This window comes from Penicillium cosmopolitanum (assembly GCF_028827165.1).
Source record: "Penicillium cosmopolitanum strain IBT 29677 chromosome Unknown utg000004l:1.0-4361866.0:1.0-4365735.0, whole genome shotgun sequence".
Classification (NCBI taxonomy): Eukaryota; Fungi; Ascomycota; class Eurotiomycetes; order Eurotiales; family Aspergillaceae; genus Penicillium; species Penicillium cosmopolitanum.
In genome coordinates, this window is record NW_026622674.1 from 4,333,417 (window position 1) to 4,352,556 (window position 19,140).

The following is a 19,140-nucleotide window of genomic DNA, read 5'->3' on the forward strand; positions in this document are numbered from 1 at the left end:
CACCTATCGATAGCAATTTCGCGGAGTGTCTCCTCCTAGAGGAAAGATCACCAGGCCGCCATATATTGTTATTTTGGAATACGAAGCGGGATAAATACAACCCAACAACATGATAGTCACTACTTGGCAGTTTTTCAGATAGTTACGGATCGCCCCACTCCCAGATTATATTGAAATGAATGTTGTGTTTGAGACCCACACATTTCGCGCCTCGCGATCAGTTCCTGATTGGGAGTTAGGAAATTAGGTAACTTAAGAGGAGCTCTCTTAGCTCATCTCCTCAAGTGCTGCATGCCGAGGAGCCCTGGCTGCGGTCCTAGGAACAACGTACAGCACTCCCAGGACCCGTTTGTCCCTCGGAACGACGGCGAACGGCTCCAGTAGCTCCAACTATAGCCGTAGCGTGACTTGACAGTTCGAAGGACTCAAGCCAGCGGAGACCAGCAGGCCCAGAAGATCGACGGGCGCACAACTAGCTGCAGCGATCCTTACCCCGATATGGCACCCACGCGGTGATCACGACCATTACACTAAGCGAACCTGATCATCGATAGTCAAACCACCAAAACCGGACTTCTTCAACAGCAAGCATACCAAGCTACAAGGGTTCCTTACCTAGATAGATATACAGCTTTACATTATCTACTGTACAGAAGAAGCTGATAAAGTCCTGTACATATCAACTTACTTATAAGGGCAGTTATTTAACTATTTCGAACCCTAAATTTATAAGTTTAACGAGAAACAGCAAAATAACTAGGGTTCTAATACTAAAAAAATCTTTACCTTCTATAGAGTATTCAAAAAGAAACTTAAACAAACCTTTCGAGATATTGATATATAACGTACCGCTAAGAGATACCTCAAAAAAGTCAGACAGACTAGTTTAGCTAGTATGTATACTGCTGAATTTTAGCAGATTATCTTACACCTTAACTATAATAATAATACCTATATCTGGTTATTTAAATACAGTCTTAAGGAAGACGTTAAGGACGAACTTATAAGAATCAAACAACCAACCGAGTTGTCTAAAATAATCAAGATAGCGGTTAAGTTTGACAATCAACTATACAAGTAAAAGCTTTAATAACAAGAAGTATACTAGAGAACCGGTCAGGGACCCTAGAGCCAAGGATTCTATTACCAAGGACGACAAGGAAACTAGCAATAACTAAAAGAGCTATACAACGATCCCTTTAGACCTTAACCTATAGAGCTTAATACAGCGAGACTTCCAGACGAAGAACAGAAACATCATAAGGACAATAAACTCTGTTTCAACTATAGCAAACTAGGCTATATATTACGAGACTACTGTAGTAGAAAAAACTTAAGAAACTATAATAGCTATATACAACCAAAGAACAGGTACAACAGCTTTGTACGATATAAGAGAGAAATTAACCTAAGATAAGTCTCTCAGAAGGAACCTTAATATAAGATGACTAGATAGTTAACTAGACACTAGTAGAAAGACGAACTTAGGAAAAACTATCCCTATAAGATATAGACAAAATGAACCAGATACTTATAGAGATCGGTCAGATCCTAGAAGGCTGGGAAGAAAGAGTCAAAAGAATTATTAATATCTTAGACAAGCTTTACGAAACGCAACAGTAGTGAAAGATAGGGATATTACTACAGACAGTAAGCCCTTAAGCCTTAGTCAACTCTAAGCTTAAAGAGTATAACTATTAGGAATAGTATCTATAGATTAACCTAAATACAGTAGAGAGTAAGAGATAGATCTAGCATACCTAGAAACCTACTAACTCTCAGGACTCAGCAGGCTAATCCTAGAAGTAGAGTATTTGTAACCTAGGAACTATAGTAATCCCAGGAATACTATTCTAGCTCCCAGGAGTATCCAATAAGTTATAAGAAACGCCTTAGAAGTCTCTAAAATATGATAAAATCCTAGAGATTCTACTAGAGGGAAACTGGATAAGCTACTAAGAGAAACAGAATCTGCAATAAGTTTATAGAACTAGTAGTATAGCCCTAGAAGACCCTTATAGGATCTTATTTAATGAATCAGACAATAATGAATCAGTACCGTACGTTACTAGTACGGAAGGAATATACCTGTACCTTGGAGAAGATTACGCCTATATCAGATATGTACAACATCCTGATTTTAATATTAGAGCAATAATCGGATACTATAACTACGATTATAGAACGTATATACAAGGCAAACTAGACTATAGCGGAATCAAACTAAAGCTATTACTATGACTATATTACCTAGAGTAGAGATAAGTTCTTACAGTAACAGTATAGAGGAAAAATATAAAGGCAGAAGTACTAATAACCTTCTATAGAGAAAATAGGACCAGTACATAGGTTATAATTGACTCAGGAGCTGCAGGTAACTTTATAGGGGTTTTAGGGTTTCCAGATATATCCCTACTAAATATAGTAAGATAGTATACTCTTTTCCTACAGTAATCTATTTCTACTTAATATTAGAGATCTCAGCTTATCTAGTTAGCTAATAGCAGTAGATAAATCTTATAGTTATTAAGGATCTAGATATTCTCTTTAGTTATAACTCTATCTAGATAACTAAATAATCTAGGTCTAGTAGAGAGATATATATTAGTGGTTTGTTCTGGTATTCAAGCAGATAAAGTATATAGAGACTACTGCTTATAGAAGCAACTTCTTCTTTTACGGAAAGGAGAATAGGATACTGATAACAGTAGCCATCCTTATAGATAGTAAAGAGAAGATTTATAGTAAAGATAACACTATATCTATAGTAGATAAGAAAGAGCTTTTTAAGCTTTAAGACTAGTATTAAGAGAAAGTATATAGATGACTTTACTAGTATAAAGTAGTAATAGTTTATCAGAATATAATATAAATATATAAACTTGAATACTTATAAATAATTTATAGAAGTATACGATAAATATTAAGATATTATAAACTAATTAAATACTAATACACTAAGCATACGTCTGTATCTAATATAACTTTATACTACTTAGTAATTTGTTTTAGAAACGCTAAGACGTCTGTTTTATATATAAATAGGTTGAGATAGGTTGAAATAGGTTACCTATTTATAATCTACTAGGTTTTGGGTCGATATGTTCAACCTAAAATAGGTTATGGCGATGTCTAACCTTGGGGATATAGGATTTTTGATATTCTTCAAGAATCAGTTTTTGGTTTTTGATTCTTAATACTCGATACTTAATACTTTTGATATTGCCTAATCTAGTCTTCTCTGTGCCAGCCTTGTCTCGCCTAGTCAGTTTCATAACCATTATAGGTTTTAAGAAATTTAGGGTTAGATTATATAACTGTTATAAGAAACTGGAGAAGCTAAAAATAAAACTAGATATAAACTATATGTTAACTTAGAACTTGTGAGAATTTAAAGATAGTAATACAACAGAAATTACCAGCAGTCTAGGTGGGAAAACTAAGAGCAGTCTAGATAGTAGGTCTAACTCTGCCCATATATAAGAGGTCTACACTGCCAAGCAGTGACCCAGACTGCTCCAGGTCCCTTGGGATAGGAAGACCGGACCTTGCTTAATCCGCTTCTTGAGCCGTCCGTGAGTGCCCCCCCCTATCTATTTATATTCCTACTCAATGTAAATGCTTCACCACTTCTCCACGTACGGTCGCAGATCCATCTCAAACACAAAGGTCGTCCGGGGCTGTGCATGGAGATGCCAGTACAAGTCCGCAATCTAAAAGTTCATCAGATTTTTAGGGTATGAAGATTATGCCTCATGTGACTTACTGCTTCTGGACTCAACTTAGCATCCTCGTGCTGGAATATCAAGCTCTTAGTGCGGGGGATATCGATTGCCCCGTCGATGATGGCGTGTGATACATGCACGCCCTGCGGTCCGAACTCACGAGCTAGGGACTGTGCTAGGGCACGCAGCGCAAACTTGGCTGAGGCAAAGTCTGCGCAGTTGGTGGAGCCCCTTATGCTTGCGGTTGCTCCTGTAAAGATTAGAGTTGGCGGGCGCGGCGATATGTCCCTGGCCTTGAGGAGGAGTGGCAGAGTACTCTGAGCAAAGTAAAAGCCGCCCTTTCTATTGGCAGTCAGTTAATACTCTATTATTTAGCTTTTTCTGTGAAAGAAAAATAAGATCAAGACAAGACGGGGGGTATGTACGCCTGAGAAGCAAGAGCACCTGAATAGTCCTCGTCAGTCAGCTCCAGGAACGGCTTGCGCGCCCATCCGCCCCCAGAATTAAAGATAGCCGCAGCAAGAGAAGACCCTGAATATTGTACAGCTATCTGGTCAAAAGCAGATTTGACGCTGCTCGAATCAGACAGGTCAGCGCTAATACCGACGGCTTGGCCACCGCTGGAGTTGATCTCCTGGACGACGGCATCATAGCTTGCAGGGGTTCGGGCTAGAAGCACCACGGAGTAGGTTTTGGCAAAGCGTCTGGCAATAGAGGCGCCCTGTGTTTCTTCTTAGGATCTTGATGAAGCTCGAGGGTAGATAAACATACTGTGCCAGGGCCGACGCCGGCGATGATTGCGAATGCCTTGGAAGCCATATTCTCTGTCCTGGAGTTGCAGATAGAGAGTACGAGTTTGCATCAACAGTACTGCTTTTAAGTGCAACAGTTTGATTTGGCGATTATAAATCGAGCTCTCTCGCCCCGGAGTTTCCGACGCTTAGAAATGCGGGACTGCATCGTCGTATCATCAAGTGCTGGATGATATCATTGCGGAAGAAACTCTGTCCGTCACTCAAGAGAGGAAAATTACTCCAGTTAGATTCTTCCGAGGCACTTACTTGTCTCAGCTAACAATTAAACTATTCTTTCTACCGCACTACTAAATAACACTGCTTGATGTATAGAGTTGTCGCCTCGGGCCACCTAGCTATGGATAAGACGTCAGTTTCTCCGATTTTCTTCAACTCCAGGCTGAACGCCATCTGCCAGCTCTCACCACCCAATATGGACAAGGCAGACTCCTTACTCAGTGACTGATGCTCAATATGGTAAGCCTCTTTACCCCTTAAACAGAATATGAGTCCTAACGACACCCTTTGAACCCGAAACAGCCAAATCAACACCCCCAAATACCGCTGTCCACGATTTTGAGCCAACCAGAAGGGTTCTGCCAGGTCGGGTGGTCGGGCGGTCGGGGGTCTGGGTGGGTGGTTCCAAGTCGAATTTTGGAACCAGGTCCAACTCCCTCAGACCGGGTCAAATTGACTCCAGATTTTACACGTTTTGTAGGGATCTCATAAATCTATACGTAACCGGACGTAAGCCTAATCGGAGCACGGTAAGGTGGCTTTATGAACGGTGGTGTGCTACGGGGATGCGATTTTGATGGGGTGTAGGGCCCGGCTAATGTGACAGGACGTGGGTATTCATTACCCTTGCTCAGTTCTACTTAACTTTGAAGTGCTTATAGGGCTTATAGGTCTATACACGAATCTAGTACTTTTTTGTATTTTTGTCCACCTGTGGACGGGGTGGGTAGTACTAACCGGAGATATATTGCAATCATTGTAATCGTATCGTATCTGTCGTAAAAAAGAATAAAGCGGTGGACTTAAGCCACCCATACCATATCGACATTACGAACAACCTTGGGACCGAACAAAAAGTCCCCAAACGAAAAAGAGAAAAAACCAACAAAACAAAAAAAGTCCAATATGTACATAATGCGCAGAGTACCTGGAATTTCCAAACAGCCAACCGCAAATCAAAACGTAGTAAGCTTTTTCAATCAGCTCTTCTTCCCACCCGAACTCGGGGGCGCTATGTTGACCCTCTCTCCGGCACTTCACCTTCGCTTTACCTCCACAACACCCTCTATTTCCCCTTTTGATCTTCCCTTTACTTCCATGCGGCGCTGATTTTCAATGCCCTCGGATCAGGCAGGGAGGATGCTGAGCGGGCGTAGCGGTAGTCGCAGTAGTGATGATTCACTGATTGATGTTCCTGGGCTCTAGACCTTTTGGCGTCATGCACCGCCTGGGTTTTTCTTCACTTACATGAGACTAGAGGTTATCACCTTTGGGTCAAACTATACCTGATGCAATAGAGCCAGCAAGAAGAGTTCCCAACGTATACGAGCTGTACCCCGACATATACCAGTTGTGCTCTGGTGATTCATCCGTTATTATTAGTAGACCCCCGGGTTTCTGTCTTGATGTGGATCTGCAGTCATCTTTGTTATTATTGATTTCCCGGCCGCCTGACGTACTATCATTTCGGGGGCCTCGGTAAAATTACTGTAATTGAATTCGGTAGCGGTCTAAGTATCCCATTTCTACACAAACCCCCTTGCTGCATAATCCGTTGTTCAACCCCACACAGCATGGGCGAATTCATCTGAACTACATGCTATTCAGCCTGATTTTACTTATTTGCGTATCGCTTCAGTCGCGAGCGGAATGGTATTCAACAGTCTAAAACCCTATAGCAGACGCCGCTAAATTTGAAAAGGAAGGACCGCAGCCATGATCAATAATATAGTAAGGTTGTTTAAACGTATAGTCCGGAATGCGGAGGGGTAAATTGAGTTTCCACTATGATTGCAAAGAAAAGACCAACGCGGACTGATTTGAAATCAATGTGGACTGATTTGAAATCAATGCGGAAATGGGAATTCTGTATCATCAAAATGGCATCACCACTCTCAATGTCCGAATTATTCATACATAGTTATACAGGCTTGTAGGGCTTTCCTTTCGCCTAACATTTGGTATTGCCCTTTTTAAAATATATGGTGCTTCCCTAGCTTGCCTGCATATCACACTAATACTGCGCGCTTTCTCATTCTTAATTTTGGCAGTGTTGTCCTGTCCATTTATCTGCCACTCGCTTTGGAACGATGCCTTTCACAGGAGTGGTACTCATCATTGGAGCGGGGCCCCGCATTGGAATGTCCGTCGCATCCAAGTTCGCGAGTAATGGCTACAAGGTCGCCCTAGTTGCTCGCAATTTTTCAAAAGGGTTTTCTGCAGAAGGTTATCTCAACATCCAGGCCGATCTGTCTGATCCCAATTCTGTTCCATCAATATTCCAAACTGTAGGGAAAGCGTTTAGCGTTCCCAATATCGTCGTTTTCAACGGTTCGTCCATTTTTATACCTTTCTTGGTTATGTGACTAGCTGACGTGCGAAGGGGCTAACCGTCTCATAACTCCTCACGACGACCCTCTCTCCGCACCCTTGGGAACCATCAATGCAGCTCGCACAGTCGGTTTTGATAGTGCCTATATCGCCGCTCAGCATGCTTTACAGGGTTTCAGAATGCTTCCCACTTCAACACCCACAGCGTTCATATATACTGGTAACACATTGAACCAGATCGCAATCCCAGGCGTGATGCCCTTTGCACTTGGGAAAGTGGCTGCAGCGATGCTTGTAGAATATGCCGCCAACGCATATGGTACAGATAGTTACAGGTTCGATCTCTTTTTTTGCCTTTCCCAGTCAGGGTATATTTATTGTATCTGACTCGTGCGCCCAGGTTTTACTTCGTCGATGAGCGCAAACCCGATGGACGACCAGCGGGTTTTCAGATCGATGGTGATGCACATGCAGAAATGTTTTGGACATTAGCTCATGAGCCCAAACAGTCAAAGTGGTTGGTTACCTTTACAAAGGATGGGGGGCGACAGGCATTCGCTGGAGTCGACTTCAATGGCAATACTAGGCACTCGTATGATGAGAAGTTTGGTAGATAATATTAATTTGGAGGACCTGTGATTAGTGGCATCTTTGGACATCTCAACTTGTCATAATCCGTCAACTACAATCTGCAAATTACTGTCGATTCTCGGCAATCCTCCGAGATTATTGATTTCACATTTCCTAGTGACGTACTCACCTGCCTTTGTCTTACAATAAATATCTTCTCATTGGTTTTCTGCCAACCTGTTTCAAGTTTTGCGAGGGTTTGGGATCGAAGTTGATTTCATCGAAATGGTGTAACGGTGACATGAAAAAGACCAGCCAACGCCATCAAGAAAGAGAAGGGAGTCTCCTTTCGTGCATAGATTTGAGGCAAAGAGTCAAGAGTCAAGCCAAAAAAAAAGAAAGAAAGAAAGTAAGAAAGCTTCCCACACCGCACAACCAAACCCCAAAAAGACCGCCCCGGCCAGCAGTAGATTCTCTGTACATTGATTGATATAAGGACACCCAATTGCACCAGGCAGTGGGGGGGTAATAGCCTCAGAAACAGAAAGAAGCCGAACCCAGAACCAGAACCCAAATAAGAAACATGTATACTATACATGCATCACGTTATACGGCGTTGAACAGGCAAAAGGACATCAGATGGAGGTAATCTCCATCGGATTCGGATTGAGGAACAGGTTGAATTTTCGTAGTCGTTCTTAGGGTAAGATAAAAAACCCCGAGGACATGTACACAATTCCACACACCGTGAATGGGACACAAAAAACCTGGCAGAGCATTAGCATTCAAAGTGTGAATGGCAGAACGGCATAAACGCCGCAACCCACCATCACGGCCATCATATAGGCATCATCTAACCCAAAAGCCTTGACTATTTGAAGACGAACGAAACATCGAAGATAGACCGTGATTAACGATACACCAAAAAGCACGACTGCGAGGAGCACCTTGATTATACTTTTGCGTTGTCACTGTACGAGAGTTGGATGGAACATCTGCACATACGACCGTTGACGATGAGGATGGCTTTCGAAGTGTTTTTGCATAATATGGAGTTAGAAGATCTAGGGTTCGCATGACCGTATTTTTGTTTGAACTCGAACTCAGTTAACGACGCCAGAGCACCATACAGGACAGTGACCGGTCCTTTCATAAATTCAAATAATTGGCCACCAAAACCGCTTACAAAACTACAGGAAAAAATCAACTAAGGCAAGAGAGCGCTTCCCAGATAGTCCAACAACCGATTCTTCGAAATCGCAGCGTCGTTTGGAGGCGACTTTCGAGGGTAGTCTTACCTAAGCTGAAATGGCAGCCTATGGATCTGCCGGGCTCACCCGGTTATTTAACAACTAGCAACAGGCCAATACCCCTAGATCTAGGTCCCAGGTTACTAAAAGGGGTGTTCTTGCTGCTAGGGACTCCAATACTATGATTAGGCCAAGGGATATTGCAGAGGAAGCCAAACAAACTCGGAAGTGGGGACGAGAAGCGAAACAGCAGCGGGATGAATGGGCTCGCCAGGATCAAATTAGGGAGTAGGCAAGGGTAACTGGAGATGAAGGCCAGCCAATTTGTTGTATGGACAGACAGAGGATGGCGCTGTAAATTGTATCAAAAGTTGCTAGGTAGGGAAAAATTATGGTTAGACTGAAATTTGATTAGACTGTGGAAGGCCCTCACCGCTCCCCTGACATTTGGAGGCGGGTATACTTCAATGGCGGGAGTATCAGGACAGGACATGAATTATTCAGTTCGGCACCCGAGAAAGCCGAGCGCTTGGTAAGCTACATATTGAATTGTCTTATGATTTCATTATGCAGCAACAGGCTTGGACCTTGGGGCGTTGATTGGCCCCTAGTTATCAACACAAACAGCACAAACTAGGATACAAAACAAAACAAACTTGGTCGGTGACCAACCCGCACAGCGGTGTGGGTCAACTCATATGGAGGTTATGATAAAGTTCAAGCAAACGGAGCAAAACTAGCAAACACACAGATTGATAATACAGGTGGAACTGCTAAATGATCATTGAAGCCAATCTAATAAGACTTATATGTCTGCGTCAAGGTCGTTCTTTCTCATCAATTCATACAAACTCAAATATGGCTAGTACAACTCCGGTTATTCTCATTCTCGGTTCGGGACCCAATATCGGCCATCATGTGGCTCAGGCTTTTGCCACAAAGGGCTACAAAGTTGCCCTTGCATCTAGAAGTCTTAAGGAAGAAGCCAGCAATGCGGACCAGATCCACATTTCCGCTGACCTATCCGATCCCCATTCCGTGAAGAGCATCTTTTCGAAAGTCAAAGCATCGCTCGGTCTGCCAAGTGTTGTTGTTTACAATGGTCAGCATGTTCCTTATGGAAGCCCGTTTACCGAAAACCCGCTGATAACCTTGAAGCATCTGCCGGCGCTCCGAACAATCCAGCGGACCCCTTGTCTATTCCCTTGGCCGACTTTAGTCGAGACTTGCACGTTAACACGACTAGTGCATTTATCGCTGCACAACAGGCGGCTTTAAGCTTCGAGAGACTCCCCGACCATAGCTCCAAGACATTCATCTACACTGGGAATATACTCAACGAGACCACAATTGCAAGTCTTCTGGATGGTGGCGTGGGCAAATCTGCAACGGCCCACATCATTCGCTCTGCTGCTGCCGCATACTCCGATAAAGGCTATAAGTATGCGTTTCCTTATTTCCGCTCTGGTAGTCTTGAAATTGACGAAACGCAGATTCTATTATGCCGATGAGCGGAAGGCTGATGGGACTCCTGCGTACTCTAAGATCAGTGGCGAGGCACATGGAAAATTCTATGCCGAGCTCGCAGAGCACAAGTCTCAAGGTCCTTGGCAACAGACTTTTGTCAAGGATGTGGGATACAAGCACTTCCCAGCTGCTTGACTCCTGCTTCCTTAAAATGGCGAATGTCGTTTGGAGCCTGTGCCCTTTTCATTTTGAAATTTTCTCTGTATTTTGTGTCTTTTTTCGAATGCTTTCATTTTGTTAGCTTACGGATTAACGTGTGCTTGGGGCAACTACCGGTTCACTCAAAATCAATTTGACAACTTTCTTCTCGTTAATTTATTCTCGAACTAATTTTTGCGTAATGACATACCTATTAAGGTTCCTCTACCGCTGCCAGTTTGTCTTGGTAGTATCCTGGTACGAAAGTAAATAACTAGGTAATGTGATCACTTTGGCGTATCATATGTCGTCGTCAGTTGACGAAGTAGCCTGTCTACTTCAGTCGCAATTGATCTTGATTCGTGGGGATCTCTGGCCGATGCCTCTATCACCCGAACAACATCCTGATCTATAGAAGAAAATGAAGCACTTCGGCGCTATAACCGACCTACCGGTGGGGATTGTAAAGATAGGAAAATTCCCTTTGGTTCGAGGTGTTCCAAAACAAATGATGCTTAGTTCCTGTGCCTGTGTTTGACGTCCCTACATCCCTCCTTTTTTATTTGGTGTCTCTTCTTTCGAGCCAAGCACGGGAAACGGACCAAAAACAATCTGAATAATTAGGAAATATAATTATCATAGCGATCGGTTTGGTCGGTGGCCTCCAAGTGAGGCGATGAACCTCTGTGCCGACCATATCGAATGGCCTTCTAACTTGAGCTCCTAGATGCTTTTGGCTCTGGTGGTGGTGCGTGTGGTGGTGATAGTAGACGTATTCATGCAACTCTGACAATTGCAGAGGCACCATGCACTGTAGAGCTGCTCGTGGCACTTTGCCTAGTTATATATAGAGGGTGGGTCGAATCATGAGATCTTATGAACCGTCAAGAGGTGAAGAATTACACGTATGGTGAGAGCTCTTGACCCGAACTATTCATTTTCTCTTATTCCTCTTTTTGTTCTGGCTGGCTATGTCTTTCAAGGACGACTTTGTTCTAGGTTGTCAAGTCATGCAAGTCAATCTGTAGATCTGTCTCGTTGGCAACCGGTCCAGTAAGCTTGGAGTCAGCAACTATACCAGACTCGACAGACACGAAGGCATTCTCTTCCACGGGAATGTCACGGAGCCTTAACTTCAATCCGGCATAAATAATGACCTGCATCATAAGTGCAAGCTCAATCCCCCGATCCTCCATTTCTCTGTAAGAGCGATCGAGTATGCGTTCGATGCCAGTGATGACATTGAAGTCCCGATCAATGGCTAGCGCACTCCGCCGTAGGTAAGCGGCCGGATCACGCAAGCTGGAACATTGACATCACAGCCTGTGGTGGCGAGTGTAGGGTAGGGAGAAGGTGCGGGTTGGCGAGCGTGGATAGACGTTGATGTGGTTGTTAGCGGGGCCTTGCTAGGCTTGTATACTGCTGGGCAAAGTGGAACAATTTACCATATTGAGCACAGATCACTGAGAACGGGGCCTGACCCGTCCATATCGGGCGACAAGAGCTGATGGGCAGCTAGTGCTGGAGTAGATGGAAAAATTGGAGAACTCGATGTTTTGTCTTATCGATAGCGGTGTACAGAAGAACTAGACAGACTTTTATGAACCTGTACCAGAGCTGCACAAAACTGATATTCCATTTTTAGGGAGAATATTTAGAAATTATATTAGCCACTCTATCCGGGGTCTACTTATTGATCTCTCTCAAGGGGCAATATGAAGAGTGCATTGTCGACTGCTATGATATTTCCCATTTCCTCCCCCCCCCCCCAAAAACAACCCGCCTCCTAGGGGCCAAGATCCTCGTATTTATAAGCGCTCGCGATTTCAGTTCCGAAATCAACGATTTATAATGCCCCAGTTCAGCAGCTTTACTTCAAAGCAGAAACTTGACTTAAAGACTACTCACTTCGCCGGCAACTCTAAAACACAAATTATAGCCTCCAAGACATTCGTAATCATTGCTGGCGTCGGTCCCGTAACGGTATGTTCATCTTTGCCTTTAGCTTTATTCTATAACTAACAACAGCACAGGGCACCTCCATCGCCAGAAAGTTTGCTAAAGCCTACTCCGTGGTTCTTCTGGCCCATAATCCGGCTAGCTATAAGGCTATTGTCGAGGAAATCAACTCTGGCGGTGGCCAGGCCGTAGGCATTAGTACAGACCCCACCGATTCGAACAGTCTAAAGTATACTTTAGACCAGATCGCAACGCAGTACTTAGGCTCTGCTCTTGCAGCGGTAATATTTAATTCTGGCGGTAGGTTTACGTGGAAGGCATTCCTAGATCTGATGGACGAGGGTCATCGTTGCATGCGCCTTAGCACCTATCCTAGCATTAACTCTGCGATACACTATGTCTGCACACTAGAAGTGGAACCTGCCCGACCAGTGTATCTATCAGGTGAGACTTATTCCTGCATCTTTTCGGATTGGCACGCTGGCCAGCCCCTTAGCTACTAGTGCTACTCGCAGACCGCGGTTTTCCAAGCCATCGCAGCTTTGAACATAATAGATACTAGGATTGTTGTGCTACCATGCATGTTGCTCCGCAGAGTGCAATTACCTTGTTGGAAACGGTTCAGAATCATGGCACTTCTCGCCAGTAGAAATTTATAAGACGACAAGGTCTCATAATATCTAGCCACCGACATTAACAAATAATAGGGTTTGCGTGGCGACAGATTTCGAAGTCCATTATACTATTATCATACTCAATTCATCTGATATCCTATGCAAGTAGCCTCTCTGTTAGGGTTTACAAATGCTATTTAATCCAATACTAACGCAAACTTAAAAGGAAAAGCACCAGCTTCATAATCTGGGACCAGTAAGTGTCCATCTGGGCATACACTCAGCTTTATATAAACAACGGTACATAAGCAACTGAAAATATGCTCCAGTAGACTTATGATGAATTTAAGTATCATCACCACTGCTCGCCATCACTCGTATCATGCTGTAAACTCACAATAAAGATTTCAGGAGACTTCCCTGGTTAACTCCTAATTAGCTAATTCTGCCACCGCCTAAAGCCTCGAGCTTTATCCCTGAATACAAACATTGTCTTGTAGCTCTTCGAGCTACGTCTTGTCTATATACCTGCCTGATAGCCTAACTATAGCTAGTTCCTAGTTCAATATACCGCTGACCGTGCACCCTAACATTAGGCGTTGCAAGCCGAAAGACGATATAGGCCCTTTAGATTGCTAAGATGCTCAATAATCTCGTTGTACTTATCGGCATATTAGTAGTATCGGCAAATAGTAATATAGAAACGTTTGTTTTATCGAAAGTACTAGTCGGCAATAGTTAAGCCAACTTCGATAGGTTATAACTCAACAGCAATATAAATTATAGAAAAAACTGGTTGAAGATTTAGAATTAGCATATCTCATTACCATATAGTAGCGCTTTTTCTGGTTCAAAAATGCTAATATACCTATTGGTTGAAGTCGGACTTTTTCTAACGGTAACTCTAAAGATCACAAATCCCATCGGCAAGGCTCTGTCTATAAGGGATCTACCCCTTCTGGCCAAAAAACTCTTCCAAAAGCTTTTCTGCTTTAGCAGCTAGTGTGACGTCCGTAAGATCTCGGCCTTTGTTTAGTTTCGGATCATCGAAATTATAGTCAGGTCGAAGTTCCCGGAGGGTCGAGATAATATCAGTCATATTCAGCGGACCTGCAAATACAAATATCCGCTGCAATCGGACGTTAGGTACAAGCAGAGCAATAGCGTATAGCCGGGCAGTATCAGTAACATCAACGTAATATTCTAGTACATTAAAGCAATTTAGCATTTTACTTATCCTGCCTCCTCTAAGTAATAATCGGGGAGAAGAGGGGGGGGGGAAGGAAACAACTTACAAGGTACAAAAAAGTCAAATATGCTTTTGTCGTCTTTCAAAATCCCTCGAACCATTCCTATGGATAACCCTCTAAATTTCTCGTAAAGAATTTCTCCTACCTAAAAACAAATACTTATATAAGCTATAAATCTGGTGGTAGAGTAAAATCGAGACATACGTTAAAGTTCGGAAGGACCGTATTAAATATAAAACGAGGATTATACCCTCCAATCCATTTCTAAGCCATTTGTTCGCCAAGAGTCTTAGAAGCTGTATAAACTACGATTACTTTCTCGTTAGGCTTCGTATTAGAATTACGTACGGCTTTTACGGCAGCCTCATTCTAAGTATCAACAAGGAAATATCAAATCACTAGCTCTTCTCGCCGAAATCACCAGCATGAATAAGCGAGTATAGGCTAACCTTTATTAATTCTGACCCCTTTCTGGTTTATAGCAGGGATTAAAGCAGCTGCAGAGGATAATATCATAACGAATCTTTTGACAGAAGGGTATCTGTATACAGCCTCTAGGACATTCTCGACTGCTCGTACAACCTAAGGAATAACAGTATCGGGATCATTACTAAACAAAACATCAGAAGCCTAGTCAAGTATCACATTAGTTAAATATACAACTGAATAGAACCGAAGAGTTTTTCACCTTCTCTCAGCAGATTAAGGAGAAAGCTTAATTTACAAATATACCGTATGCACTACCCCGGCTATACCATTCATACAATTATCTAGCATCTTAGGGTTTTCAAAATCAGGAAGTACAAAGCTTTCAAAGACGCCTCGACCGAATTTATTCTCGAAGAAGGCGTCAAGCCATGGCTTTGCCGTCCTAACCGTTCCCCGCACTCGATATTCAAGCTGTAGCAAGGTATTAATAACATAAGAGGCAATAAAACCGTTTGCTCCCGTAACAAGGATACAGGATCCCGTAGGAAGGCCAGTAAGATTCGACATTTTGAGTGGGCAGTGGTAATTTCTTTGACAAAGGCGTGGTTCGTACACGTTGATATTACACCACGCGTCTTTGGCAAAATGCACTTAATAACCTGTGGAATATGCGGCAATTGACTGTTTTATATCCGAAAAACAATTTTGTTGTGTTCTTGTTAACTTCATCACATAATTCAATGATCATTGAGTTCTGTATCTGACGTTATAAGTCGCCGACTGCTAGATCTCATGTTAGAGAATGCTAACCAGGTTCGGAGTTTCGGCCTTCCGAAACTTTGCCATTTGGAGAAATCAGACACGGACTCGTACCTCCACATTTAACGCGCCGTTTGATTTATCAGCTACTACCTTCATGCCGAAAAATAGACTTTTTTCAACAAATCAGAACGTTCCAGTCTGATATTTGGATTGATGGAATCAAATTTTGCACTGTTTGCATAATTTGCACTAGCCGCGGAAGCCAAAATGAAATTTCCAGATTTCGACATTCTGATATTTGGCCACTTAATCAAATATGAAATGGCGTTTCAAATCTTGAAATTGACCTAGTCTAAAAATAGTAGAAATATCACGTGCTAACATATTAGGGCACCTTATGGCGGAAAGGGTGACATTGAGCTCAGCCGTTATCTAAACGCCGCCGACGAGCTGGTTGCTCGTTGTGATGTGAATGGCGGCTCCGCAATGGCGCAACGGGACAGTGTGCGTGCGTTGGAAGCACAGATAATTGAATAACACGACTGTATACCTAGGAAAAGCCCTCGAGCGCGCGGGCTAACTACCGAAGCCACCAGTTGCACACAATCGGGTGCCACTCGCGTATCTATATATCTGACCCAGCTTCTATAGATTCAATGCTATCCTCAGTACCCTCAGCCTCCGTAGCCTCCTCAGCCCTCAGCGGCGCTTGCATTTTGCATTTTAACCCACTTGGCCCCAAAAGCAATAATAGTATACGTACCAGCCACGGCGATGGCGACAATCAAGGCAGTCTGGATACCACGCACACATGCGCGAAGAATAAAAGGCACATCAGCTGGGGAAAACACTTTCCGCACATCCGTGGCGCCCGTGCTGATGACCTGGAGCGGGTCGATCCATGGAGCGGTCGCGCTTAGCTGCTTCAAGAGTGTGGATTCGAAGGCGCTCTCTCCGGCGGAGACGAAAAAGGCGCCACCGATGGTTTGCATGACTATAGAATAGATGGATCAGAGGGTAGAACCCAACGAGTAATTATTATGGCAGTTAAACTCACAGACGAGAATAGCCGACCCAGACGGTATGTCATCCGGCGGTAGAGTCGCTTGCGCCGCAGAGACGGGCACTTGTAAGCCCAGCCCGACCCCAATGCCGGTGAGGACCTGGTATCCGATCCACTTAGAGGATGGACTGCCAATTGTGAGTGTGTACAGTAGCCCGACGTCAATGGTCGTCAGCGCGCCACTGACTGCCATAAAAACATCGGGCGACCGGTGATGGTAATCGAGATGCCCGACACGATAGTCGCAAGGGTGATGGCGACAATCAATGGCAGATTGCGTACTTCACTCTCAAGCGGTGAGACGTCGTCAATAACCTGGAAGTAGATGGGAAGGAAGTATAGCGTCAGGAAATAAGACCCCGCAATGGCGGCCGCATAGAGCATGCCCTGGTGGACGTAACGGCTCCTGAGAATCCGCGGCGGAACCATCGCACGGTCGTCCAACCACCATTGAGCAAAACTAAAGGCGATTAGAGCCGGCCCGAATCCCACCCAGAGGCCAATGATGGTCGAGGAATCCCACACGCGCGTGAGGCGACCCCACTGCAATGCCAGAATATAACACTCGACCGCGCCCATGACCTGAGTAATGCCAATCCAACTGAAGCATCTTCTCAGAACGTAGCCGGCACCAGCTTCGCATGCGGCGGCAACTTAAAGAAGATGACAAGCGTCGCGGCAGCCAGGCCACCAAAGGGGAGATTGCTAACTTGGGTTAGCCCTTGCCATTCCCAAGGCGAGATAAAGAGACACGCACATATAAAGTACCACCGCCAGCTGAGTCTCTGCGTGAAAACTCCGCCTAGTAAGGGTCCGATGGCCGCCGAAATCCCGTATGAGGCGCCTGCGATGTCCAGGTACGCAGGTCGCTTCGCCGGGACGCCAGGAAGGCGACGAGGATGAAGGCGCCCGACGCAATGCCAGCCACACCCAAACCTGCAAGGACACGTCCGACGATCAAGGCCGTGCTACTGGGGGCGACCGCTATGGACAGGAGTTAGCCGACCGCCACGCCAAAGCCCTCGGGGACACGGAAAACACGAACCGCAGACGAGACTGCCCAATTCAAAGACGAAGACGGCGACGAGGAAGGTCCATTGCAATGGAAAATACTTGAAGAGCTTGCCCCATGATGCCGTAAACGAGGCAAAAGTCAGGAAGAAGGCCGACCCGTACCAGCCGATTTGAGTCACGCTGTGGAACTCGTCGGTAATCAGGGGGATGGCCGTTGCAATGATGGTCTGGGTCGAGGGTCAGCGGAGGGTGGGCGGCAGGAGAGGGAATGAGATCCAGCGCCTCACCTGATCGACAGCCACCATGACAATGGACAGGACGAGCGACAGAAGGATCAACAGCAATGCGAGTCCCCTGGGATATTCGTCTTCGGAGGGCACACCTTCGGGGTAGGCCGCCAGCGGAGGGGCCTGTGGATCGCCGCCTTCTGCCGTAACTTCCCTCTGCTTCACCAGTGCATGAGCCGGCGCTAACGCGTCGAGCGTCACCTCTGCGTCGGTACGTGCGTCGACTGTCATCGTGGGCAGGGCTCGACATGTGACCTTTTCTTTGGCGTAATGCGAAACGTGGCCGTGCCAGCTTTAGGGGCTCATTGCCGCGCTGGAGAAGCAGGTCGGGGATATAAGGATCTCGCGCTGGCCGATACTCGGACCAGGGGCTGGGAATAAAGATTAAAAACAGCCCTTGTCTGTGCCAGGACAAGAATAGGGCAGCTAAATGCGGTATTTGTCAAGGGACTCTCGGGGGCGGCCAGAATCCTCTCCTTGGTATCATAGAGATAACTGACATTTGGAGGCAGGTATACTTCAACGGCAGGAGCATCAGGACATGAATTAATCAGTCCGGCACCCGAGCAAACCGAACGCTTAGTAAGCTAGATAATTAATTCTCTTATAATTTCATCGGTATTTATTAAGCCCGCCACCCTAGTAATCAACACAAACCAGGACTATACAGCAACCCACTTAGACCTTAGGGCGCTGATTAGTCTTTAGTCATCGATACAAACAGCATAAACTATAATGCAAACAAAGCTTAACCCGCCCAGATCGACGTTAATTAGACCTTAGTTATCAACACAAACAGCTCAAACTATGTAGGATACATACAAAATAAACTTACTTAGTGACCCACTCACAGAGCGGTGTAGGTCCGCTCAAAGAGAGGTTATAATAAAGTTCAAGCAAACAGAGCAAAACTAGCAAACATACGGATTAATAATACAGGTAGACCTGCTATCTGATCATTAAAGCCAATCTATGTATAACTTATAATTTATAATACTGTAGTATGTTCATTTAAGATTCTAGACTAAACTCTATATATGTCTAAAGCAAGGGTCCACTTTAAATTACCCACCCCCATACAACATCATAACAGATTTAAAATCAGCAAAAGCAAGCAAACGTACTCAAGGTCGATGTATAAATACATACGCTATTGCCGCTCTTCTAGGTTCATCAACTCTCAGAATCAT

The 19,140-nt window shown here is 44.5% G+C and overlaps 7 protein-coding genes across 7 annotated transcripts; 3 read left to right on the forward strand and 4 right to left on the reverse strand.

The window, feature by feature from the left end:
* Positions 1–3,623: 3,623 nt before the first annotated feature.
* N7509_003026 (Oxidoreductase short chain dehydrogenase/reductase family) lies at positions 3,624–4,544 on the reverse strand (the record flags this gene model as incomplete). The annotated part of the gene is made up of 4 exons (XM_056627663.1): positions 3,624–3,713; positions 3,767–4,067; positions 4,151–4,446; positions 4,497–4,544. 4 exons carry the CDS (start codon positions 4,542–4,544, stop codon positions 3,624–3,626), a joined length of 735 nt encoding a protein of 244 aa, XP_056493458.1.
* A 2,302-nt stretch (positions 4,545–6,846) lies between these two features.
* On the forward strand, positions 6,847–7,704 carry N7509_003027 (uncharacterized protein; the record flags this gene model as incomplete). The annotated part of the gene is made up of 3 exons (XM_056627664.1): positions 6,847–7,087; positions 7,140–7,422; positions 7,488–7,704. The coding sequence occupies 3 exons, from the start codon at positions 6,847–6,849 to the stop codon at positions 7,702–7,704; spliced, it is 741 nt and encodes a 246-aa protein (XP_056493459.1).
* Positions 7,705–9,765: 2,061 nt separating this feature from the next.
* N7509_003028 (short-chain dehydrogenase) lies at positions 9,766–10,569 on the forward strand (the record flags this gene model as incomplete). The annotated part of the gene is made up of 3 exons (XM_056627665.1): positions 9,766–10,009; positions 10,066–10,348; positions 10,401–10,569. The coding sequence occupies 3 exons, from the start codon at positions 9,766–9,768 to the stop codon at positions 10,567–10,569; spliced, it is 696 nt and encodes a 231-aa protein (XP_056493460.1).
* A 998-nt stretch (positions 10,570–11,567) lies between these two features.
* N7509_003029 (Zinc finger HIT-type) lies at positions 11,568–12,061 on the reverse strand (the record flags this gene model as incomplete). The annotated part of the gene is made up of 2 exons (XM_056627666.1): positions 11,568–11,874; positions 12,018–12,061. The coding sequence occupies 2 exons, from the start codon at positions 12,059–12,061 to the stop codon at positions 11,568–11,570; spliced, it is 351 nt and encodes a 116-aa protein (XP_056493461.1).
* Positions 12,062–12,423: 362 nt separating this feature from the next.
* N7509_003030 (uncharacterized protein) lies at positions 12,424–13,034 on the forward strand (the record flags this gene model as incomplete). Its single annotated transcript, XM_056627667.1, has 2 exons — positions 12,424–12,555; positions 12,606–13,034. 2 exons carry the CDS (start codon positions 12,424–12,426, stop codon positions 13,032–13,034), a joined length of 561 nt encoding a protein of 186 aa, XP_056493462.1.
* Positions 13,035–14,094: 1,060 nt separating this feature from the next.
* Positions 14,095–15,391, reverse strand: N7509_003031 (NAD dependent epimerase/dehydratase; the record flags this gene model as incomplete). The annotated part of the gene is given in 5 exon segments (XM_056627668.1): positions 14,095–14,392; positions 14,600–14,691; positions 14,702–14,764; positions 14,861–14,977; positions 15,128–15,391. 5 exon segments carry the CDS (start codon positions 15,389–15,391, stop codon positions 14,095–14,097), a joined length of 834 nt encoding a protein of 277 aa, XP_056493463.1.
* Positions 15,392–16,278: 887 nt separating this feature from the next.
* Positions 16,279–18,181, reverse strand: N7509_003032 (major facilitator superfamily transporter; the record flags this gene model as incomplete). The annotated part of the gene is made up of 8 exons (XM_056627669.1): positions 16,279–16,580; positions 16,644–16,777; positions 16,837–17,231; positions 17,282–17,354; positions 17,418–17,451; positions 17,511–17,633; positions 17,695–17,890; positions 17,951–18,181. The coding sequence occupies 8 exons, from the start codon at positions 18,179–18,181 to the stop codon at positions 16,279–16,281; spliced, it is 1,488 nt and encodes a 495-aa protein (XP_056493464.1).
* Between the last annotated feature and the right edge of the window lie 959 nt (positions 18,182–19,140).